The 26,007-nt window shown below is 31.7% G+C and overlaps 2 protein-coding genes, 1 long non-coding RNA gene and 1 pseudogene across 3 annotated transcripts; 2 read left to right on the forward strand and 2 right to left on the reverse strand.

Moving 5' to 3' along the window:
- Positions 1–1,034: 1,034 nt before the first annotated feature.
- LOC145160353 (CDPK-related kinase 5-like) lies at positions 1,035–8,690 on the forward strand. Its single transcript, XM_079079510.1, has 11 exons — positions 1,035–1,757; positions 5,597–5,727; positions 5,835–5,876; positions 6,127–6,235; positions 6,490–6,568; positions 7,159–7,455; positions 7,562–7,674; positions 7,758–7,865; positions 7,964–8,026; positions 8,196–8,363; positions 8,448–8,690. Exons 1-11 carry the CDS (start codon positions 1,281–1,283, stop codon positions 8,586–8,588), a joined length of 1,728 nt encoding a protein of 575 aa, XP_078935636.1. The 5' UTR covers positions 1,035–1,280; the 3' UTR covers positions 8,589–8,690.
- A 40-nt stretch (positions 8,691–8,730) lies between these two features.
- Positions 8,731–9,419, reverse strand: LOC145160354 (uncharacterized). The gene is made up of 2 exons (XR_013738098.1): positions 9,066–9,419; positions 8,731–8,976 (listed from the first exon to the last, which is right to left on the reverse strand). It is a non-coding gene; the product is annotated as an uncharacterized LOC145160354 (long non-coding RNA).
- A 1,507-nt stretch (positions 9,420–10,926) lies between these two features.
- LOC145158268 (protein RRC1-like) lies at positions 10,927–12,240 on the forward strand. The gene is made up of 7 exons (XM_079077189.1): positions 10,927–10,982; positions 11,115–11,186; positions 11,260–11,482; positions 11,666–11,724; positions 11,826–11,907; positions 11,997–12,134; positions 12,199–12,240. The coding sequence occupies exons 4-7, from the start codon at positions 11,705–11,707 to the stop codon at positions 12,238–12,240; spliced, it is 282 nt and encodes a 93-aa protein (XP_078933315.1). The 5' UTR covers positions 10,927–10,982; positions 11,115–11,186; positions 11,260–11,482; positions 11,666–11,704.
- A 10,348-nt stretch (positions 12,241–22,588) lies between these two features.
- Positions 22,589–25,144, reverse strand: LOC145158269 (mitogen-activated protein kinase kinase kinase 5-like; annotated as a pseudogene).
- Between the last annotated feature and the right edge of the window lie 863 nt (positions 25,145–26,007).

Genomic DNA, 26,007 nt, shown 5'->3' on the forward strand with positions numbered 1-26,007 from the left:
TGTTTGGCTAATACAGCTAACCGAAAGTAAAACACTTTTGACAACCATGATAAATTTAGATTCGTATAGTTTTGTTTCCCGAGCCATGTAGTAAGACCACCAAAAGAAGCATTTGCGAATTATTGTGGCGAGTGAGATTGTAGACCAAGGTAACTACATAATGTTGCTGATATGGTGGTGTGAAAGGCTGTTGTCGGTGTTTCACATCAACAACTCCATGCTACTCTCAGTTGTTTTTAGCATCCTCCTGTCAGCTACGTTCCAGCTCCAAAATAGGACCAAATGAAGATTAAAAATTTTATATGTTCTCTTAAAATAATACAATGAAAAAAAAATAAAAAAATCGGAAAGCATTTTACATTTCATATCTTTATGGTGTTATAAAAATGTATAAAACTAACATATTAAAAGGATGTGATAAGAGTATATTTACAAGGTTAGTTTTCATAATTGGTTTTAAAAAAATAAAAATACAAAATTAATACTTTATAATTTATGATTTTTTTTCAAATAATTTCCGTAAAAAAAATATAAATCTAGTTAGTTTATGTGGAATAGGGACAAAATCAATTTATGTGAAATAGAGACTGAAACTGTTAAGAAACTTTAAATTAAGGACCAAATCTAAAAAATCAATCCTTTTGGGATCAAATCCGCAAAAACTTCTAAACTAAGGGACCAAAAATATAACTTACTCTTTATCTGTTAATTACATAGTCTTCTAATTAAGCTTGCACGTCATCCAAATATGCCAATTCAACCTGGTGGTTACCTAAAAACCTAGAACTTGGGTTAAATTGTGATAAAACGAAAGAAAAAAAAAATTATGAACGGCTTTATCAAGAAAAAGTCGTAAGTATAGGGGCTTTTATAGCATTTGCATTTTTATTAAACGATAAAATATGAGAAACCGTGAACCGTTACTATATATTTTGAAAAGTGCGGGAGTGGAGCTGTTAGCCACGTGGACATCGTTTGTACAGATCAGACCACCGGATGGTTGATATTGAACGACGTTTTACTTCAATCGGAGACCCAAATTAATCAAAATCAAAGTTTTTTACATTTCTCCATTTGCAGATCTCCCTCCTCTGGCTCTCCTCCCTTATTCAATCTCCATCCAACACCAAAACACCAAATTTTTTTCACTTCAATTCCATCATATTCACAATCTCCGACGTCCAAATGCCCCAAAAAATCTAGGATCCGTCGAATTTTGACCTGTGTTTCCTGTTTGGGGGGAAGGTTCGCGTAACAGGGTATTCGCAGAAACCCCCCAAATGGGTGCTTGCAGCTCGAAACATGAAGACACCCATCTTCCTGTAATTAAACGAAATAATTGCACAGACATGGAACAATCGACGAAGAAGAATGACCCAAATGTGGCGAGAAAGAGATGGTCATTTCTGGCGTTATACACACGAGGTCCAGCTTACTATTTTTTTTCAAGGAAGTCGTCGTCTCCGACGACAAATGGAAAGACAAATCCGACGGTGAGACGGTTCTTCAGGAGGGCGTTTCAGCCGCTGACTCGTGCCCAGCACATGAAGGCGGTTCTGGCACGGCGGCATGGGGAGGGGAAGGAAGGGAATGTGAGGTTGAATAAGAGTTTTGGATTTTCGAAGCATATTAGACATAAGTGTGAGATAGGGGAGGAGGTTGGCAAAGGGCATTTTGGGCATACTCATAGAGCCAAGTTCAAGAAAGGGGAACATAAAGGTCAACAGGTTGCAGTCAAGATTATTCCAAAGTCAAAGGTTTGTTTTGTTTTTTCTTTATATATATATATATATATATATATATATATATATATATATATATATATATATATATATATATATATATATATATTTATATTATGTTTTGGTGAAAATATAATAGAAAAATATTTTGGTTTTATTTGTTTAGTTTTCATGAAGTTCTATAAAAACTTTGGATAAAGATGTTAGAAGTAGATAGACATATATCCTCAAGGATGAAGAAAGTGCTTTAATATAACACATCTGGCAAGAACAAATTCATACGATACAAGAGAGAATTTGAGAAGAGAATAATTTGAAAGAAAACTAATACTAACTATAATACTTAAAGAAATCAACGACATAAATAAATAGATAGAACTGGTAACATTGTCCATCCTCCTTCCAACAACCAGATTAAAGAGTCTAAAACCAAAACCAGTTCTAAACTTTTCCTAAAATGAATGCATTTATTAGGATCGGTCTCGATCGTGCAATACTAATCAGTCATACTTTCAATTCAATAACTTTTTTAATCTGGACTGAAATCAATTCTAAACATAAACCAATTTCACTTCTAAATTATTTATATAAAAACTGAATAACAAGATTAACTTGATCCAATATGTATCACATCTATAGTTGTTGCTAGAATTTTACTGTATATTTATAATTATTTATAGTAGACACCTAAAACCGAAATAAGGTCCTATTAAATGAATGTAAACATAACCGATTTATTAGTTTTAGATCGAATGTTTGATATATATTATTATATAACTTGGTGAATATCTTTGCAATTCGCAGAATAAAACTATATAGTTAATTTTTTTTTTTACATATACAAGTTCAAAATAATAAGACATTAATTATAAAATAAACCTCTTACAGTAAATTGATATATAAATTTGTAACTATTTTAAACCATATTATATATATATATATATATATATATATATATATATATATATATATATATATATCATAATCATATCATTCAATAACATTTACATGCGGTTTGCATTTAAATAAAATTGAACATGATTTTCAATTTAGTATTACAATTTAAAGTTATGATTGATTACTTTATAAATTACTCATCTATTGATTTTTTTTAAATAAATTCTGATCATGATGATTAAAAGATATATGAATCATTGTTTGTAACTTAATGCAAGGTAATTTTTTTTATGTCATTTAATTAAAAACCATTTATAAGGAAAAGCTGAGTTATAATAAAAAATAGTTTTTTGATATTTTTATTTAATTTGACTTATTTTATATTTACAATATTTAAACTTTTTTAATTATTTTGAAAAAAGATTAATATATTTTTGAAGTTTGTTTTATATTTTAATTTATGTTATGAATTTAACATAATATTTGAACTAACAAATAAATGTATTAAAATAATCATTTTAAAATCTATCAATATTAAGATAATATTTTAGATTTAATAACATATTTTAAATTAACAGATGAATTATATTAAGTTGAAAATGGAAAAGTCATGGAAATTTCAAATGCATATGGTGATAGGAAAAATGTCTCTTTTATAGTACTGTTGTAAAAATTCCGACTAGGTCCCGATTAATCTCCGATTAATCCCTAGGCACTATTCGACCGATTAGAGAGCACCTAGCGATTAATCCCTGCATACATAATGAGTGAAACATTATAAAACAATGAAATTTTAACATTTTGAATAAGTTATATTTCAGTGGACACTATTTGAGGCATGATTAATGTTGTATTAATTATATTAACCTATTTTGTTATCATATTAGTGGTATTTATGAAATTTGATATGATATTAGTCATATTTAATTTTTTAAAATTCAACAAATTAGCAATTAATAGTCCTTGATAAATCTCCGCCTAACCGATTAATCCCTTGACCCCAGTCCAGCGACTAGCTAACGTCGAACGTTTTTACAACCTTATGATATGATGATATGATGATGTGCTAAGTTCTTAAGGCGTCTTTAACTAAACTAGCAGTTGGAAGCTATATCTTTTATTCGTTTAGAAGTGTTTGACAGCACTAGTTGTGATCTTTTTGATTGATCAAAAAAGGTGCATTAAAGAATGAAGCCATTGGGTCAAAGGAGTGTATTAACTGAGTTATTTGGTTGAAGAATATTGCAACAATTTTAGTTATTTTACATAGTAGAAGGTGGTTCTTCAAGTGGTAATCATTATATTTATGAGAAAAAAATGGTCAATGGTTGGTAAAGATTCGGTTCAAGGAAAAGTTGAATTATAATATGGTTTCCACTTGTTGGTGAGAGGCCCGAAAGTATGAGCGATATGGTGTATATACACATGATACGAATGATGCGATACATTTATGGTGGCGGTGCCAAGGGATACCAAATTTTGTCCTCATCTAAGAGGCATATGTTTTGAGCTAAGATGTTAGGTTTAATGAGAAGTCGATACCCATTAAGATGGTTCTTCGGGTATGACAGGGATGGTGGAAGGCATCTCTAAATAGGTGGAGGATGGTGGCTTTGAGTTGTTATGGAATAATGGAAAGTACATTTTTCAAACTGATACGAAGATGGATAAGGAAACTAGCTAAGGAATTTTTCAGAATAACCTTAAGTCTTTACTATTGAGCTTATATGAGGTTAGTATTGAGCTTATATGAGGATGTTCCTAAAGATGGAGTCGAAGATGGTTGTCCTTTGATTGCTCGAGATGTGTCCAAAAGACAAGTTAGACCATCGGTTGGGTATGAGTTTGAGGAAATATGATCATACGAGGTTCAACTGAAGGATGATACTAGTTGGGAGGCAGCTGTTTTGAAAGGTGCATGTCTATGGGTTAAGGCGATGATCGAAGAGGTAGAGCAATCATGGGTACGATTTATGGTTTATATTTTTTTAGTTGAATGGTATGGTTCAAATACAAATTGATGTTTTCACCCATAGTGTAACATTGTAAGTTTCTTTATGGTAAACTTAACAAAGGAAACACAAGGGTTCAACTGGAGGGGTCTTTGGTTTATCAGATGTAGAGTCATGTGGGTCGACATTTTTTTTGATATACGGCTTGGAGCATCCGCTAAGCACATATGCATAGGGTTTATATGGGTTTGATAAGCATGTTATGGTTGGCAAAAGGTTTGGTAGAGATCAATAAGAAGTTGGGTAAACCAAATGGTCTTTAGCCTAACGGTATTAGGAATTACCGGATATGAGCCTTTTAGCTAAAATTTGAGGATTTAATTCCCGCTGTTAACGAAATACGTCGATTTGTGACTTAAATAGTAGGTGTATGTGCACCCGTTAAAAGAAAAAATAAATTTCTAGATGTTTTAGTTGGTGTAAAAGACTTAAATGACTCAGAAAGATTTAGAGTCGATACTCTTTAGTTATCCAAGGTTTCGGTAAGGAAGTTTATACTTTCATTTTTGGGTGCATTGAAAATACGAGTTGACTTTATTATATGTGGGATTTTGTAGGGATTATACTCTTTAGTTATCCAAAATTTAAAGTGGGATTTTGGAGGGATTTTCGATGATTTATATTAAAGGATAAGGGCTAGTTTGTAAATAAGGGATAAATCTAGGATCCTAATATGTAAATAAGTGAAAGTTAAGTCAAAATGTATTTTTTTTCTTCCGCTCTTACCACACATAGATAGGAGCGTACAGAAGAATATTCTAGTTTTATTGTATCTCTTTGGTTTTTTATATATGTCATCTATCGATAAGAATTCCATATTTCTTTGGTAATTCTTTTTCATTCTTCTTTGTGCAAATTATTCCACAAATATAGTCATACACAAATTTGGCACGACACTTTTAATGTTTGATCGTGCAATGACTAAAGTTGAATCCATCTCCCCAGATGACAACAGCCATTGCCATTGATGATGTTCGACGGGAGGTAACGATACTAAAAGCTCTGTCAGGACATGACCACCTGATAAAATTTTATGATGCATATGAGGACCATGACAATGTATACGTCGTAATGGAGTAAGTCATGTGGTTATACTTTTTTTTTTTTTTTTTTAATCTTTCATATATAATGTTTCATTACAAATCAATCGGTATTCTTATAAAGTTATATGAAAACATTGTAGGTTTTGTGAAGGAGGGGTGCTTTTAGATAGAATACTTTCAAGGTGTGTGTATTTATCAATTGGTAATTGTAATGTATGATTTTAAAATGGTCTAAAAATCTTTCAAACTTGCAAAAATGGTCATTTGACAAGTTTAACAGACCAAAACTAACAGTAGTTAATTTTAGGAACCAAAATCCCAACAAAACCCTCAAATAATGACCATCTTTGCAAATTGAAAGATTTTTGGACATTAACCAAAGAAAATTGCAAATGACAGGACATTTTTACATTTTTGAAATTTTTTTCTTAGGGGAGGGAAATTTGCGGAAGATGATGCTAAAAGCTTATTGATACAAATATTAACTGTTGTTGCCTTTTGTCATCTTCAAGGTGTTGTTCACCGGGACTTAAAACCTGAGGTCCGATGTTTTATTTACATAATGTATCAATTATATTAAGTACATAAATAATGTTTACGAAATATCTAAAATTTTAATAACATATTTATAAAAAATGACAAATATATTAAATGTTTAAAAAACATTTCTTTGTTTATATATATATATATATATATATATATATATATATATATATATATATATATATATATATATATATATATATATATATATATATATATATAACATCTTATCTTAATTGTTTCTTGAATCAGAACTTTATATATGCATCCAAAGACAAAGACGCCGAACTGAAGGTCATAGATTTCGGTTTGTCGGACTTCATAAGTCCAGGTACAATTACATGTAAAACAAAAAAAGTGTAAACTACATTTCTGGTCCCTAGCTATAGATGGGTTTTTCATGTTTTTTACGAAAAAAAAATATTCTTGTGATTTGGGTTTGAGGTCTTTTTAGCTTTTCTTCATCAATGTTTTTAGTGAATGACTATTTTGGCCTGTAAGTATAGCTAATGTTGACATTTTTTTTATAAAAAATATAATCATTTTACTTGGAATAATAATAAAAAATATTCCATAACCATTACCAAAATTGCTAAAGAAAACATTTTAGGATTGAAATCGAAAAAATCAGTTGTACTCATAAACCAAACATTTACTTTACTTCTAGAAAAATGATGAAATGGTCATGACGATGGAGTTAGGTAAGCGAGCGAAGGTTGTCTTGTGTTACTCCAATCTCCATTCCGGTGTCATATTTGTATAAGTCAGTTTATTATTATTATTGTTTGGTAGAACTTAGGGTCAACGGAGTGGACCGCGGTTTGGCCCTCTCTCTTTCTCTACCATAATTCCCACTAGGGTGTGGTAAAGAGCCAGCCTTATTTTGTTACAAACTAGACTTTACTAGTAACCCTTTTGCAGACGAGAGACTGGATGACATTGTTGGTAGTGCATACTATGTTGCTCCAGAGGTTCTACAAAGATCATACGGTAGAGAAGCCGACGTATGGAGCACTGGCATTATAGCATATGTTCTTTTATGTGGCAACCGCCCCTTTTGGGGTCGTACGGAGTCCGGTATCTTTCGAGCTGTTCTAAGAAACGAACCAGGTTTTAATGAAACTTGTTGGTCCAAACTATCATTTGAAGCCAAAGATTTTGTCAAAAGTTTATTGATCAAGGATCCTAGGAAACGATTAACAGCCGTCCAAGCCTTATGTAAGCATCTATATCTATACATTTTTTCTCTTTATATTAAATATGTAAAGTAACCATTCTTTTTATGATTGTGATCTTGAATATATATAAAAAAAAAATGTTGTAGGCCATCCATGGATTCGAAATGGTCACGAAATAAAACCGCCATTTGATATATCAATACTGAAGTTTGTGAAACGTTATATATGTTCATCGAGTCTCCGTAAAGCTACTTTACAGGTGTGTAATTTATCAAAGTAGGTTGCATGATTATATTCGGAAACCATTATACTAAGAGTAATTTTGTTCCTTTTAATCTATAGGCTCTATCAAAGACCTTAACTTTTGATGAGCTAGTCTACTTGAAAGAGCAGTTTTCGCTATTGGAACCGAATAATAGCGGATATATAAGCGTAGAGACTTTTAAAATGGTTTGTAACTAACACATGATTTTAATAATTTTATCACCATTTAATTATGTCAAATGCTGTGGTTAATGATTATAATTAACTTCTTGTCAATGGGTCAGGCATTAACGAAATACTCTACGGATGCAATGAAGGAGTCATCTGTCCATGATTTCCTAGAATCGGTATGCATCGATCCAATATTTAATTATTACTGTAAGGATAAAATGGGTGAATGAGTAATAACTTTTATCTGGATAAAATATTGTATATAAAAGGCCTATCTATATCTTTTTTAATCCAGTAAACTGTCAAAATGATGATTTGACTATTTTACCCTTGGTTATGTTGCAGCTTGGAAAACTTAAATATAGGAGGATGGACTTTGAGGAGTTCTGTGCAGCTGCCCTTCGTGTCCATCAACTTGAGGGGCATGATCGATGGGATGAACAAACTAAAACCGCTTATGAAATATTCGAGAAAGATGGTAACAGATCCATTGTGGTAGAAGAACTTGCTTCCGTAAGTAGATTCTTATTTTGAGAAATTTTGTGAATTTAAAGTGAAAAAAAAACATATAATGTAGTATTTTCTTTTTCTTGTTAGGAACTCAGTCTTAGCCCATCAATTCCTGTGAGAGATGTTGTGGAGGATTTGATTAGGCAGACGGATGGAAAGCTGACTTACCTGGGATTTGTGAAGGTGTTGCAAGGTGCATCGAGTCGGAATGTGGCCAAAGGTCAATAACAGAGTTTAGAATTTGAATCCTGTGTTTCTGTATTTTAACAAATTTCCCATCCAATTGTAAATCCCTCCAATTGAACAGTTTTATATACCTGATTTCTTGAATTAGTGTGCTAAACAAGACCTATTAATTCGTTGTATCACATTTGGTAATTAGGAACTCCATTCAGTATTCACAAAACACGTAGTAATAACAACGATTCAAAGAGAAGAGAAAACTAGTTGCTTAATTGAGGAAAAATTCCAGAGAATAATTATCGGTCCTGATTCGGATCTAGAATAATCAGTTGTAAGCTCCATGAGAAGTTAAATTATCGATCAATGAATCTAACAGAGGCCACAGAACAAGTAGTCAAACAAGGTCTCTGTGCAATCGTAGACGCATGAACAACTGGTATTAAGTGATAGTTAGAATTAACATAATCGAGATTGAAGGCATCGAAATTAGTGAAATCAAATGAAAATAGCAATACGATATACCAGGTATCGATGATATTATCTTGTGAATCATCCTCTGGAGGATTGTTTGTGCTTGTGATCTCCATGGCTTCGACTTGAGGTGCTTCCATCTCTAAATTTTTCTCGCTTTACACACAGGGAATTAGAATTATGTGTTTGAGAAGAAGGCGACTGTAGTGATGATTTGGTAGGTGAGGTGTAGACTATAGAATCAGGAAATTGGTAGTTAGAATTGGGTATTTGGGTCTGTGTTGAGTGGCTGCAAGTTAAATAGGTATGTAGATTGTGGAGTCAATGCAATGCCTACCTAATTTGAAACCGAAGTTTCGCGGATGACACTGGTTGGCTGCACAGCACCGTGGAAAGTGGAAACTAGTGGGGTTATTTAATTTGTTAGAGCATGTCAACTAGCCATTAAAGGAGATAAATAACAAAAATAACCGTCTATATCATTTTTAGAAAAATGACTTGTCATGAAATATTTTGGAATAGTTATTGAGTTGATGAGATTTGTCCTAATAAATGAAAATCAATTTGTCAAATGTCATGTTTATATTGAATTTGACATATCTTTACTATATTATTAAACATATTGCCCCTTTCTTGAAAATTAAGAGGTACAACATGTATTACATCAGGTACAATAATATTAAACATATAACAACTCATATACGTATTACATTACACGGGATATGTATTACACTACAATACACGCGGACCTTACCCTAATCTCCTAAACACAGCCGCCATCGAACCAATTCTAATCGTCTCCACCAAAGATGCAGAGATCTCCACCAACGTCTCCCACCGAAGACCGAAGGTCCACGGCTGCCGACCTCCCCCACCGAAGACGTCCCTCTCTCTCTCTCGCCTCTCTTTCTCTCTCTCGATCGCCATCAGAATGAAATGGAAACCTTAATTTCAAATTATCGATGACCTTCGACTCTCCAGCGAGGTATCCAGCGTCGGTGTCTCAGCCCTTGCCCAACACCTTTATCACTTCGAAATCACTTCCCAGGTACTTACTACCTTCACTCTCACACCAACTTCCCCTTTTCCGATCATAATTCACTACCTATTGTTTCTGAAAAAATCTCGAACAAAATCGATTTACATGGTTAAGAAAACTCAATTCACTTTGTTTCTCCAAAGAGTCGCTGACAACGAACGTTCGCAGGTTGGCGTTCGCATTACACCAATTTTGACTTTTTTTTCTGGTTGACTCGCAAGAACACCTGCTCAAATAATCCCGATTTCATTCTTTCCCAGGTAAGGTCTTTCACAGTATTTCAATTTTGACCTTTTGCTTGACAGGAAATCGCAAACATATGTTCATAATACTCCGATTAACCTCAATCGTTCCAAACACAGGCTTGAATCCGAATGGATTTAGCAATTCCAGAATAGAATTGAGTCCCAATCGAATAATATTCTACTTGTCTATAAATGCATGAAGTTTGTTCATCATTTATAAATTCTTGGGTGTATTCACACTTATATTGTGGTTTCATCAGGTTGAAGGAAGGGTTTGTTTCTCCAGAGAGGACACATCTTTGAGTTTATTGTAGTTTGAGGGAAAGGACTCAGGTTGAGCTCCCATCCTGTCAATTGTAACAAACTCATCCATACTCTTTCCATTTGAAGTTGACCCATTTCATATTTTGTATGTTTTGCAGAGTGATAATATGCAATACATTTTTATACTTTTTGATATGATTGGAGGCTCTATTCCTTTGTTCAGGTACACATACTTTCCTTAATTACTTCTTTTGCCATGTGCCATGTTCGTTTCTAGAATTTGAAAGAAAAATTATGTTGAATGAAAGAATAAATTTTGGTTTCTCAAATGCAGGGTGATACTTTACATAGGTGGCAAACTGAACCTTTCAATCACTCCCTGCTCCTCCTCCAGGACAAATGGCCATCAGGAGTAAAGAGGTATGCATGCAGTGTTTTTATAGTATTTTATAAATTTAGTATTAGTGTAAAATGTGTATATATACATGTTTTAATGGTTGAAAACAGTATCTGATTAGAATATTGTTTTTATTTATTGGTTTTGGTTTGGAGGGTGCCACTGTAATCTTGTCTGGTCCATCTGGTCCTCCTGTTACTTCTGTCCCAAGTCAGAATTCTGAGTTGGTAGGTTTTGTCTCAGAATTCTTTTCATATCCCGTGTTTATGTATTATTGACAATTTTAACCTTGGTGCTTAGGTTCTTACTCCCAATGTGCCAGATATAAGTGTTGTATTGCTTGAAGATATTCGTCTTCGAAAAGTAATTGATACAATGGCTCTTTATGTTCTTGATGGAGGCTGTGCTTTTGAGCAAGCTATAATGGAGAGGGTTTGTGGGAATCCTCTTTTTTAGTTTCTTGTTTGAACTTGGCTCTAAGGAACATACTTACTATGTTTGGAGGCTCTATTCCTTTGCTCAGGTACACATACTTTCCTTAATTACTTCTTTTGCCATTAATCTATATATGAAATTCATTCTAAATCTATGTATATGTACATTTCAAGAAATTAAAATTAGGTGAGAGCATGAGCATTCATGTTGATTCATTTCTAGAATTTGAAAGGAAATAAAGATTAACTTTTGGTTTCACAAACAAATGCAGGGTGATACTTTGCATAGGTGGCGAACTGAACCTTTCATCATGATAACTGGTAGTGGGAGGTAACATATGTTATTCATCATCTTTAATTACTTTTTTTTGTGGATAAAAATCTTAACTTTATAAATAATATGTAATACTTTTATGCTTTTTGATTGTCTAGATGGGTACCTCCTGCTTTACCAACAGCCAAGAGTCCAGAAAATGAGGAAACTGGAGCCACATTTGCTGCTGGAAGAAGCAGGGTACTACTATCTTTTTTTTTATTATAGGCTAATAGCATTATTATTTATATTTAAAAGATTTAAAAAAAAAAAAAAAAACTTCTATGCAGCGTGTTGAGACTGAACGAACACTAACTGATGCACAAAGAGATGAACTTGAAGACATGCTTCGTGCCCTAACATTAGAAAGAATTCAAATCAAAGAAGCAATGGGTTTTGCATTAGATAATGCTGACGCTGCTGGAGAGGTAAATATGGGTAAAACGGTCATTTTTTTTAAATAAAACTAATGTTTTAGTGTTACTGAATCAGTTGTATTGGTTGCAGAATGTAACACCTTCTTTCAGTTTCTAGCCCTATTTTCTTCCCCACTTCATCGAATCTCAGTTTCTAGCCCTATTTTCTTCCACACTTCATCGAATCTCTCCATGTCGCTCATTATCATCACCTCTTCCCTAATCTCTCTATTTTTTCTCTTGTTGTTGTAGTTCGACCCTACTAGCTAATGTTCAAGAAGTTAATGTAGAGGGCAAGTTAGTTATGGTACTAAAATTCAAATGGAATTTTTTTTACATTGTTTGTGTTTGGGATTAATTTACCTCTCACACTCTTTGTAAATGTAACACCTTCTTTGTCTTTTCAGTTTTCTGTTCAAGATTATTTTTTATGGCACTTCATAAAGTAACCATCTATTTTATGTTTAGTCTATGTGAAAAGTTCTATTATTGGTTTCATTCAAGGTCCTTCTTTATTTATTGATGTCATGTTCAGTCTATGAAGCTTTCTTATATGAACGAACTCTTTGTAGTTCTCTGATTAATGCTTCAAATTGTTTATTTTCTGATTAAAGCTTCAATTTTTTGGTTCGTGAAGGTGTTGCATTGCTTTTGGGTGTGTAATCAGCACTAGAAGCATGAGAATGAGCCATTTCAAGTGACAACATTCCAGGAAATTTACATGCATCTTGACTGGTTCAGAGACAGTTGTGGTTGTAAACTTGTGTAATTTGAACTTTACTCTTTCTTAAAGTTGATATTTTGCTTCTAATCATACATACTTTTGTTGTTGATGTCTTTTGGTAGCTAATTATCGAAGAAAGTGGTTTAGAGAGAATTGGGGTGGTAAGCATAGGTATTTACATTTTAATCCTTATATTTATAACTGAATAGATTGATATGCCAATCATTTAGATACATATTAAAATGAAAAGTTAGGAATTTTTTTTCCAAGGAGTGTTTGAAGCTGTTATTCTGTATCCCTAGACCCCTACCTACAAACAACTGTGTAATATATTGACCATTTTTGTTTTTTCATTTTGGCAGCCCAATTGGAGAAAATATGGAAGCCTAACAAAAATTCTTGTAGATGTCCAAAGAAGGCTAATATGGCTGCCCTATTGTTTTCTCTTTAAATCTATTGTGTGCCGGATCTGTTAGTATGTTTGGCTGTAGGATCAAAGTTGGTGGTGCTTTCGATACAGGTTTGGGCAATGTTCTATTTTGAATAAACGTTTACCTCAGGATTTTAGATTAACAGATGAATCTTTTATTTTTTGTCGAATAAAACATGGTAAGGTTATAGTCTGATAATGGGAATCTTTTAGCTTTATGTATGTTTTTTCATTCCTATTTAAGACCAGTTTTCTTTTTCTTTCTTTTTGGTCATCAATTGTTATCTGGTTGGATATTTTCACATTTTGATTATATTTTTCCTTTTGGCTTTCTCTTTAGATGGATTATTGAGTGAAATCATTGCCACGGAGGGGAGGCAATGGTGATGTAGTGAAATCAAATCCATGGAGGGGAGTAAAGTTGAACCTTGTGATGATATTCAAGTCATTTGAGAGGGGAAGTTGTATGTTATCCTGATAATTACAATTTAATGTAGTTTGATCTATATAGGTTTTTGTTTTTATACACACATGTAATGCAATGAACTATTTATGTCTTAGTTCAAAGTGGTGCAATTAACATCAGATATCCACATCTCATAATTTATGTAAAAAAAGAATGGCTGGTAAAGAGGGATGTTGTAATTGAAAGGTAAGTGAAGATTTTTTTTTGTAACTTTACAAACCACATTAAAGTAAGCGAATTATGTCCAAAAGAAATTTATCCAATTTCATTTCTACTGAAATGGGTTAATTGAAAAAATGGTCATAACTGCCGTCACCAACAGACCCCACTGTATCTATCTGTGTATGTGTATTTTACCGATACCAAAGAAGAAACAAATATATAAGAAATTGTCATTTTTCTACAAAGTGTAGAAATTGTTTTATATCTTATTTGGGTGTTTCTCATACATATGTAGTTACAAGAATGATGACGTAAATACATATTCTAAGTTACTCATCTAGACATAATTAAGTCATATATTTTTATGAATTTCTTTATTATATAGATATTTATAAAAAATAAAGAAAGATGGAAAGATGTTTGAGATATCTTATTTTCATATGTGATAAAAAGACAATAATGATTCAAATAAAAAGTCAATCAAACATGATTGTTTATTACTTTATTCAACCACAACTATGTCAATAAACAATAGATACAATAAATATTAGAAAATTAAAAATGGTATCGTTTGATAACTAATGACAAAGCCGACGATGGAAGCTTGGGTCAGAGCCATATGATGCGAAAGTCTCACGTAGCCCTTCCCCGTTACTCTGTTACTCTAAGAGTCGAAATAATCTTTATTCCTTCAACAATTGTTAGGCCTTCCTATAGTTTTAGAAACGGAGATCGACTTGGCCTACTTTGACTATGCTATTCTTCTCATTTCGTAAGATGAACAAGTGACCCAACAACAACAAATTCAATAATTGGTCGGACCAAGCTAACTACCGATTTCTGATTTCCGACCTGCGACATATATTTATATTTTTAATGCAAAAGAGTAACATATTCATACTTTTGAACAAACACATTACTAATATTATTAATTTGAGAAAAGAACTATTTTAATTCTAACACAAAATAACTTTATATTTTTAACTTTAACCAAAAACATCAACATACTTTTATGTTTAACCCAATGACATTGTATTTTTGTTTCAAACCCAAAACACAAAACATCAGCCTTTACCCAAAAACTACCACATACTAATTTTCTACATGATTGCAGATTGTTGTTATTTATATATTGTAAAATCAAGTATGAACTATTATATGAAATTCCAAATATAGACTCAACTTCTGTCGTATTGTATGACTATGAATAACTCACGTCTAAAGGAAACTAATCATCACATTAAAACTATCTTCCAAAAGAAACTCTTTGCCGCCCGGCGCTTAACGCGGGTAAACGGCTAGTGTTATTTTTTAAGAGTTTTTGTATTAATTTTTTTTTCTACTTGTCATTTTCTTATATTTTTTATTTTCTTAAATTTAAAATCCACATTTTGGTGAGATTTATATATATGTAAGGTTATTCTATTAAATTTGATAATAAATGTTCTACAACCTTTCAAATCTTCTACATTATATATTAAATTACTTACTGTATTTACTTACACAGGTTTTACACCTAGTGGTATATGAAATTAAATTCATTCCAATGAAAATGACATAAAGTTTGTGAGATCACATATTTCGGACGGCTAATACGGACTAGTCGAGGTCGTTCAGGAAGGATTTATTTAATGCTCATTTCATTTTCATTAACACTATTCCCTCTTCAAGAAAAAACTGGTAAACCTACTTCAGATATGTTGGATTCATCATCTATTCATCAAAATGTCAGTATATAATGGTCTTATATATTCATGGTTGAAAGACATTTTTAGTACCTTGCTCGAACTTAACATATATTCATGGTTTTATATGTTAAAACAAGTTATTAATACTCAAAGAATGAAACTAAAAAGTCGTGAAACTTAAGATAAGAAATTTAAAGAAGTCATCATGTCAAAATTTGCTTCTTTTTTATTTCTCCACACATTTAGACTTGGTTTATAGTGCGTAACATGCCTACCAAAGCTACATATTAAACAGTCCAAAGATTTTTTGCAAAGGCATAGGCTACTTGGTATATATGCTTCATGTTATCAAATATATGTAGACCAAGTCTTATGAAATATATGTAGACCAAGTCTGTCTACACATGGTATTGTATCTAGTTATGGTTTAGGTTTTAGATTTCAAGAATGTTATGATATATATTGTATATTGTTTTGGTTTAAGGTTTAGGGTTTATGTTAATGTATTTGGTAATATGTATATGAAAATATTTCCTTGTTTGTTTATGTTATTATATGGTTTCTTAAAATAATTAGTGTGTGTTGTTTATGTTGCATATTGTAATATATTTGGATATATTTATCGTAATACATTTGGTCATCTTACTCCTAAATTATCAATATAGTGTTGGAACCTTAGACTTGTATGGAATGATCAAATTTAAAATCCGTAATTATAATCCGTAATTACCACATTCACAAAACAATAGTTATCTTACTATGGAATGATCAAATTTAAAATCCGTAATTATAATCCGCAATTGTGTATTCCGAATAAGTGGTTTCAAAATAGGTTTGTTACTAAAATCTAACAAATCCGAAATACTTCGTTTTTGCTAACAATTCTGAAATCAAATTAACATGTCCAGAATTTAGAGAAAATATCCGTCTTTTACTAAGTGAGACGTATGATCGAACTTTTTTCCAAATAGACATTTCGTATATGAGTGGAGAACTTTTTGAAATGTTTTTGTACAAATGAAAACAAAAATATCATATATTTTTTTTATTAGTTCAGAATGACTCATTCCATTTTGGAATTATGGAATTACCAATTTAAGACAAAATGGTGACCGTCAATTTATTAATTACTCCCTCCGACCCAAATTACTTGTCAAGTTTTGATTTTTGAGGTCTTTTTTCTTCAATTTTGACCTTAAATATTTTTATTTGTGTTCTAATTACTTGATGAAACTTATTAAAATGAAAAGACATTTAAAATACAAATCATTCATATATTTTCCATCAAGTATTATCTATCAAAAACCAAAATATTTAAAGTTGAAGAATAAAGACTTCGAAAGTCAAATGTGGAAAATTAATTTGGGACGGTGGTAGTATCTCATTTATCAATATTAAAATTTTATTATATTGGTTTTATATTAATTTTATTTAATAAAAAAATATTATTATGAGTTTATTTTAATTGTTTATTATATTTTAAAAAATTTCTACTTTATAAAAAAGTTCTAGAAAATCCTTTTCTCTATTCATCATTCTTTATCACTCTTGAAGCACAAGTCATATCGTGAAATAAAATTATTTAAAGTTAGACCCCGTTTGATACGCATCTTTCCAGGTCCAAAAAGATCTTTCTGGCTGAATGGACCGGAAAGACTGTTTGATTTGCACAAAAGAAGGGGTCTTTCCCGGTAAGATATGTCTTTCCCAGAAAGCCCCAAAATCATATCTTTCTGGCTGAATGGGCTGGAAAGACAATTATACACCAAACTCCGCCTCTTTTTTTCTTTATTGGATTATTAATTTTTTTAAATAACTTTTTTAAAATTTATTTTTTATTGAATTATTAATTTTTTTCATCATTCATCACAGTCAATCAGATGTACAATCAAACATCATTGTTTCTTTCTCAGTCAGAAAACTTTCCCAGACAACACTTTACCAGACAACACTTTCCCAGACAGAAACTATCAAACGAGACCTTAATATTTAATTAAATCATTACTTAATATTTCAAAAAATACGTCTAAACATATATTTATATTTTGGTTTAATCTTATCATACAGCTATGAGTTTAATATTTAATATTAAAATGTCAAATAAAATACTACTGAATGTTTAATAAAATAAATTAAATAGTCAAAAAAGAAAGAAGAAAATATTGAAGTTTTAAGATAAGTAGGTAAGTAAAAGTAAGAGGTTAAATGTAAATGTGAAAAAATAGTATTAGTTAAAAAACATTACTAAATAGCAGTAAGAATTGATTCTTTTAATGACATGAACATGATTATATAAAAACTAAAACTCTAGCAAGAAGATAGAGAACCAAGATTATATATGAGTTCTAGCTAAATGAGGATACATCCAACTCTTCAAAAAAAAAATTATATATATTTTTTCTTTTATTACTAATCAAAAAATAAGTAAAGAAAACAATATCAAAGATATCCGTTTTCTATGGTTTGGTCATTCCAAAAATAGCGTTGTTTTGACATTTTACCATTATTTATAAATTAGAGTTCTAATAAATAATAAAAAGTGTTTATAAAATTCGAGTATCGGTATTTAATGTATTTATAGAAGATTTATTAAATTCGAGTATTGGTATTTAATGTATTTATAGAAGATTTATAAAATTTGAGTATTGATATTTAACGTATCTATTATAGCAATGTGAGTGACATCTACCACACAAGGAACTCGATTCAATACTAACGAACCAAACATATCGAAATGAATATTTACTTTGTTCATGAAAAAGTTACCCGTGGTGAAGTTCATATCATACATGTCCCATCTCTTTACCAACTTGCAGATGCATTCGCTAAAGGTCTACTCTTTCGAGATGGTTTCATCATTCATCAACCTCTCGCTTCCACTGCAGGATACTATTTTAGTCACATATATCCATCTATCCACTAAAGGTCCACCCTTTTGGTGTTGTCTACTTGCAAATGCAATAAAAGGTGTTTTATTGATTTCATGAATCACCTTGAGATTGACATGATATCAGAAAAAGACAAAGATGGTAGTCATAAAATGAAGAAAAGTTCACTAAACTCTAATTAAGAGAAAATTCGAGAAATGACCAAAAAGAGGGGGTGGTTTGAAGAAAATAACCAAGGAAAAACACATTTTAAAAAATGACCAAAGGATCCGCAGAGCACCCTCTGCGGATCTATTAAGTCCTCTGCGGATTTGCTACACCTCTGCGGAATCGAGTTTTTTTAATTTTTTTTAATTTTTTTTCATTTTTTTTGCTTTAATTTTAGTTTATTAATATTATTTTTTTTAAATATATTAATACGTTATGTGATTATTATGTAAAAAAACTGAGAAAAAAAAGTTTTTTTTTTCGGTTTTTGCGTTAATTTTAGTTTATTAATATAATTTTTTTTAAATACACTAATACGTTATGTGATTATTATGTAAAAAATTTGACAAAAAAAAGTTAAAAATATATATTTTTTTAAATACACTAATACGTTATGTGATTATTATGTAAAAAATTTGACAAAAAAATGTTAAAAATAATGAATTGTTTTATGTAATACGTTTGCTACTGATGTATGTTTTCAATGTATTTGTACTGTTTTGTATTTTATATTCTATGGAATAAAGTAGAAGTTAACTCAACTGTTTCGTAAATAACCTAATACAAACCAAATACATAATAATGTAATACAAATCGGTGCATATAAATAACCTAATTAAAATTATACAAATATTTCATATTTTTTATAGGTTACAAAACATACCTTAGAAAACATAAACATACAACCTTCATAATAAACATACTTTGAAATAAACTTCATTCATTGAAATCGAACCACATAAACTTTGATATGTTTTCGTATTCCGTCCATGGGTTATCTGTTGCTTGCGTCCATTGGTTATCTGGGTCTTGTTGCCATTGGTAATCGGTGCAACACTGCCATTGGTTATGTGGGTCTTCCTGCGGTTGATATTCGGTCCCTTGCGTCCATTGGTTATGTGGCTCCTGCTGCCATTGATGTTCGGTCTGTTGTGTCCATTGGTTGTCTGGCTGCTGCTGGTTCAAAATCACGTGGGATATTATTTTCCTGCAAAATTAATAAATTAAATTTAAGTATATAAAATTATTGTAATTTTTAACTATATATATTTAATATAAGGAATGTATAACTATACCACTGAAACGTCTAATATACGTAAACATTGCTCGAGAGACAATTGTGATTTTATTCTCCATGCCCTCGTTCTTGGAATTTCATTTTCTATGTGATGTGCAAACCTCAAAGCTTCAGGAAATGTCTCCAAAATCCATACCTAGTATTACGAAAAAAATTATGCTTTGTCCAAACTTATAAGCACTTCAAAAATATAAGTAATTGCACATAAAACTAACCTTAAACGGAAACTGAAAACCTAAAACCGTATACTTCATCAATCCACAGAACTGTTTGGGAATCCACAGAACTGTTATTAGTGGATCAGTGTACACCTCTCCAAATCAGTGTACACCTCTACGGATCAGTGTATAAATTGTCATACCGGTTAAATACTGTATCAACTCACCCCAGTATTGAAAAATATAGAAATGGCCTCCAATGCACCAACTTCTACGAATGCAACATCGTCGTCCGATACTCCACGTCCATGGACGACAAGAGAGGTAATGGTTATAATACGATGTTGGTTGAACATTTTTGAAGGTGTAACAACAATGGTTACCCCTGATTACCTTGGAGGTGATGAATGGACCCGCATAACAGGTATGTCCAACCTCTCATTTGGACAAGGAGAATATCGGGTATAAGTAGATATTCTTAGTAAGTGGATGGAGTTAAAGAACGAAATCACATGGTTCAATCGATAGTATCATCATCTTAAAAATAGTAGTAATTATTATTACTCAAACTAGGAAGCTCTTGTAGAAATGAGTTTAGATCATTACATTTTCGAGCATGAGGGAAAAGACTTTGAGTATGTGGCCGCTTGGAATCTGGTTAAGAACCACCAGTATTTCATGTAGAAGGGATTTTTTATGTAAAATGTTTTATGTAATATGTTTGCTACTGATGTATGTTTTCCATGTATTTGTACTTTTTTGTGGACGCTTGGAATCTGGTTAAAAACCACCAGTATTTCATGTATAAGGGTTTTTTATGTGAAATGTTTTATGTAATATGTTTGTTACTGATATATGTTTTCCATGTATTTGTACTGTTTTGTATTTTATGTTCTATAGAATAAAGTAGAAGTTAACTCAACTGGTTTCGTAAATAACCTAATACAAACCAAATACATATAAATAACGTAATACAAACCGGTGCATATAAATAACCTAATAAAAACAAACTACATTAAAATATCCTTCTACAAACGCAATACAAATTAAAAATACGGGAGATCTTTTAAGAGATTCCAAGGGCCTTCAAACTCGAATTCTAACCCGTCACTAATGGATATGTATTCCGCTTTCACCGCGTCCAGGATGACTTCCTCATCTTCATTTGGACGTGCGTCATCAATTTTGGTATAAAGATTGTTGAAAACCAAGACTTCCGTTTTTAATTCATACCATTTTGTTGTGATGTCAATGGTGTTGCGGTAGTTTTCTGGGGCAGTTTGAGGGTCAGCGTTGAAGTCATAAGTTAAACGGGTCCAATAACTCGGATCATTCACCCTGGTGGTCTCGTGGATATTAATATATGCACGAGTTAGACGGAGGTTATCCTCAGCGCTCCATGGTATGGAAGCCATTATGACGGAAAATATGAGGGTTAATTTTTCAAAAAAAATGAAATGAAGAAGAAATGGTACAAAATCGATGAAAGGATACGCATGGTAAAGTGATTTTATATTATTTATTCCGCAAAATTGTTTGGTAATCCGCAGAGCTGTTTGTCAGTCATTTTTTTATTCTCTAACAGTTCTGCGTATTCCCTTATGCAGAGGTGTACACTAATCCGCAGAGGTGATTCCAAGAAGAGCATACGTATGTACACTAATCCGTTGATAACAGTTCTGTGGATTCCCAAACAGTTTTGTAGACTGATATTAAACATAAGTTCACTATTTTTAACTTTTTTTTGTCTAATTTTTTACATAATCACATAAGGTATTAGTGTATTTAAAAAAAATAATATTAATAAACGAAAATGAACGCAAAGAAAACGAAAAAATTAAAAAAAATCAAAAAACAAAGATTCCGCAGAGCTGTAGAGGATCCGCAGAGCCTTTAATGGATCCGCAGAGGGTGCTCTGCGGATTAAACATAAGTTCATTATTTTTAACCTTAATGGATCCCCCGAGTTAGACCTCATTCAAAAAAGATTATATTAATGTATTTAAAAAAAATTATATTAATAAACTAAAATTAACGCAAAAAAAAAACGAAAAAAAAATCTTTTTTTTCTCAATTTTTTTACATAATAATCACATAACGTGTTAGTATATTTAAAAAAAATTAATATTAATAAACTAAAATTAATGCAAAAAAATTAAAAAAAAAATTAAAAAAAAATTAAAAAAATTAAAAAAACTCTATTCCGCAGAGGTGTAGCAAATCCGCAGAGGACTTAATAGATCCGCAAAGGGTGCTCTGCGGATCCTTTGGTCATTTTCTGAAATGTGTTTTTCCTTGGTTATTTTCTTCAAACCACCCCTTTTTTTGGTCATTTCTCGAATTTTCTCTCTAATTAATGGATGGTATCAAAATGCTAAAAGATATGAAACAACAATAAAATAATAGGAACAAAGTATGATTTGGTAAATAAGAAGGGCCTATATGTTCCTTTTTTTTCTATCTTTGAGGCGTAAAAGTTGCATGAAATTTCTTTTATGTACAGTTTTAAGTTCTCAATCCAGTCAACATCAATCTACAACACTAATTGAGCATCATCATATATTATAACACATAACCTTAATTTAGCCTCCCCAAATTCAAGAAACCCTAAACTAACTGCACCCTCCAACTTCAAGCATCATTGATCTTGGAGAAAAGGCTTCAATCAAAAGCCACCAATGTCAACAGTCAAACCCTTTGGTTGACCCTTTTCCAAATTCCAACTGCATGATATGATACAAACTCCAGATACATATATAGAATGTATATGATGGGATGTTATCAGGTTGAAATTAAGTCACAAAATAAAATCACTGGCTCATCATTTTTTACAAGAAACCAAAAAAAAGCATCTGATCATATGATAATTGTTATTCACTTTCCCTTATGTGGTAGGCGTATACGTAGCAACCACAACCGATCAAGTTCACAGTGTAAATGCTCTTTATCCTGTATCACAAATACAACACATTTTAGTGATTTTACATTTTTACATAAATTATATGTAGAAAGATTAGCAAAAAGTTAATGACAAATATGCTTGAAAATTACCATCCACATATAAGAAACATGCGACTCTTTTGAATTTTTTAAGAACTCATGTTCAAGTAACATTCTAGCACTTGGCCTTTCTGCAGGATTCCTTGTGAAACAACCATTTAAGAAATCTTTGCCTTCTAAAGACAAATTCTCAGGTATCAGCGGGTTCTCCTTCATCACCTTGAACATTGTCATTGCTGCAGGCTGGCAAGGGCAAAATGGTCATTTCCACAAATTTAACATTTGGAAGAGTTTATGCTTGCAAGGGCAAAAAAATCATATCACAGAGATCAAAAAAGCAAAAAAGATTACTTTTTAGACCAAATTCAAAAATACCATCACATGCATCACAGGGAGTCAGGGACAAAAAAGTAATTTACCCCTTCATACTCGCTCCAAGGTGGTTTTCCATCAATCACTTCGATAATTGTACAGCTCAAACACCAGATATCCACCGCCAAAGCAAGATCTGAATTACCATCCTTCTCCTTCTCCAACTGTAAAAGCTGCAGAAAAAAAATGGTGATGAAAAATGAAGGAAAAATATTGTGTTTGGAGTAGATTGCAAATTTGATCCCTGGGTAAAGCTGATTTTTACAATTTTGATCCCAAAAAGTTTTCTATTGCAATGTTGGTCTTCATTTTAGGTTTTTCTAACTTTTTTTTGTCCTTTTTCCAAGTAAAATGATTATTTTAGTCCCTGAAATATAGCAGATTTTGTAAATTGGTCCACAAATTATAGTTATTTTACTTGGAACACGGACAAAAAATGTAACAAAAATCTCAAATAAGGACCAAAATTGCAGGATACATTTTGTGAACTCAAGGACCAATAATGTAATTTACTCTTGTGTTTATTTCAAATTACCTCAGGTGCCATCCAGTAGGGACTTCCTTTTAAAGAAAGATATCCAGTTTGTTCAATAAGCTGTATTAACAAGATTAAATTTCCAATAGAAATATGAACATTGTAACATTAAGTTGACTAAAACATAACTATTTTCTAGCTTACATGTTTAGCCATACCGAAATCTGCAAGCTTAACAACCCCATTTATGTCAATTAACAAATTTGCCCCTTTAATGTCCCTACACAAACCAATCATTTAAATTTATGATACTAGAATTTGTGCATAATTTTAATGGGATTACACAATAAAAAATGTAAATTATTATAACCTGTGTTTTGTTCTTGTGCTATGTAAGTAGGCAAGCCCAGAAACAATATTGCGTACTATGGGTTCTATCATTCCTCCACAATGATCATGACCATATTTATTTACTGGACCAGGGTGTACCTATTCCAGATATATGTAAAATCGGACATCAACCTGTTTGTTTTTATAAGTTTAAATCGATTTATTTAAATTTAAATCAGAAAAAAAATTAAAGTGATTAGAAATAAGATACCACTTACTATTTCACAATCGTAATATTGAACTATGTTTGGATGTTTAAGCTGGTTAAGAACATCAATTTCCTGAAATTGAAAAACAAAAGTGTAAATAATATCTCGTGAGTAGAAAAATCACAAAATAAATAAATAAATAAATAAAATAAAAAATTCGGAAGTTTTGTAGTTTAACCATTATACTTTATTTTTAAATAGTTAATCTGAAAAAATGTTTGAAACTTCTATAGCTTGGTTGGAAGAGATAATAAGGATTGTTATATAGGTAAAATGGTTAATTTGGAAAAATGTAAAAAAAAAAAAAATCTATGGTTTCTGTAATTTGCGCTTTTATATTACACAAAGCTCATACACAACAAATCCTTCTCTAATTGCTTTATACATTCTACACATTTTGGGTCATCTAGTAAAAGTTCAACTTCTTTCATTGCATACAAAGCTCCCGTTTCCCTATCAAAAAATATATAAAAAAGAACTAACTTTTAGCACCAAATGGGAAAAATATTAAAAACTAATGGAATTTATGAAAAGTTATAAACCTGTTAGAGCCAACATAGACTCTTCCAAATGTTCCACGACCAATGAGCTTCCCATTTTGCCATGGGCTCTGTATTCTTGGCATTGAATCATGTCTACTGTTAATCTGAGGTGATGAAGGAGGCTGAGGCGTCGTGGTGGTGGTGGTGGTGGTGGTGGTTGTAGCTCCTGGAGGGAGCGGCAACGGGTGGCCGGTTGCCAGAGTGGCATGGGCATTTTTGTCACGTCGGGGCATGGTTTTATGTAATGGAAATTTTGGTCTAACGGAAGTTTTGACACCTGTCCTTTGGGTTGGACTATGAGTAGGTTGTAGGTGAATTATCAAGAATGTATGCATCTGGAATCATATATGATGTGATGGAGGAGGCATATGGTAAGGGGTAAATATGTCATTTCTACTTGATGGTGAACTTCTCAAAGGACTTTTTGGAGCACTGAATGAACCTGTACGCCATGACCCATTTCTTAAGAAAATTTCAAGATTCTGGGATTCTGGATCCTCTCTTAGATTTAGATGATCGGGGATAGTCATGCTAAAAGAAAAAAAGAAAAGAGTTAAACCAAATTTCGTCATGATTCACAAATGTACATAAATTGTCACATAAATTTAGGATAACAATTGTTGTATATATTAGATCTTGTAAGAATCTAGCGGATTCGTTTATAAAAGGACTTCCAAAGGATATGATCTTTGGAACTACAAGAGAAATAGGATTAAGACCCACTTAACCATGTTCACAACAATGGGAACTCAACCTTTACAAACACTTAAATCTACTTTAATGGTTCGATGTGGTAAAAACAATGTTGATAACTAACTCATGCACTAGTAAATGGGAAAATAAACAATGGTTTTCACCAACTCTTGGAAATCAAAGCAATAAAAAATTACAACTCCAGTTGCAGCATTGCAGAAGTTAATGAGAATTGTTTTGTAATTCAGATAGGAATGATGATTAAAGTACACCAAGTAATTGCCATCACTAAACAATTTAAACTAAAGGGGATGTTTTTCCTCTTACTAGGTCCAATAATAGGCAACCTTTGACTTTGCTTCACGAAAATTTCACCTTTAACTCACTAGTAATGTAACGCCCC

This window comes from Lactuca virosa, chromosome 2 (genome assembly GCF_052849685.1).
Source record: "Lactuca virosa cultivar CGN04683 chromosome 2, Lactuca_virosa_CGN04683_v6, whole genome shotgun sequence".
Taxonomy (NCBI): Eukaryota; Viridiplantae; Streptophyta; class Magnoliopsida; order Asterales; family Asteraceae; genus Lactuca; species Lactuca virosa.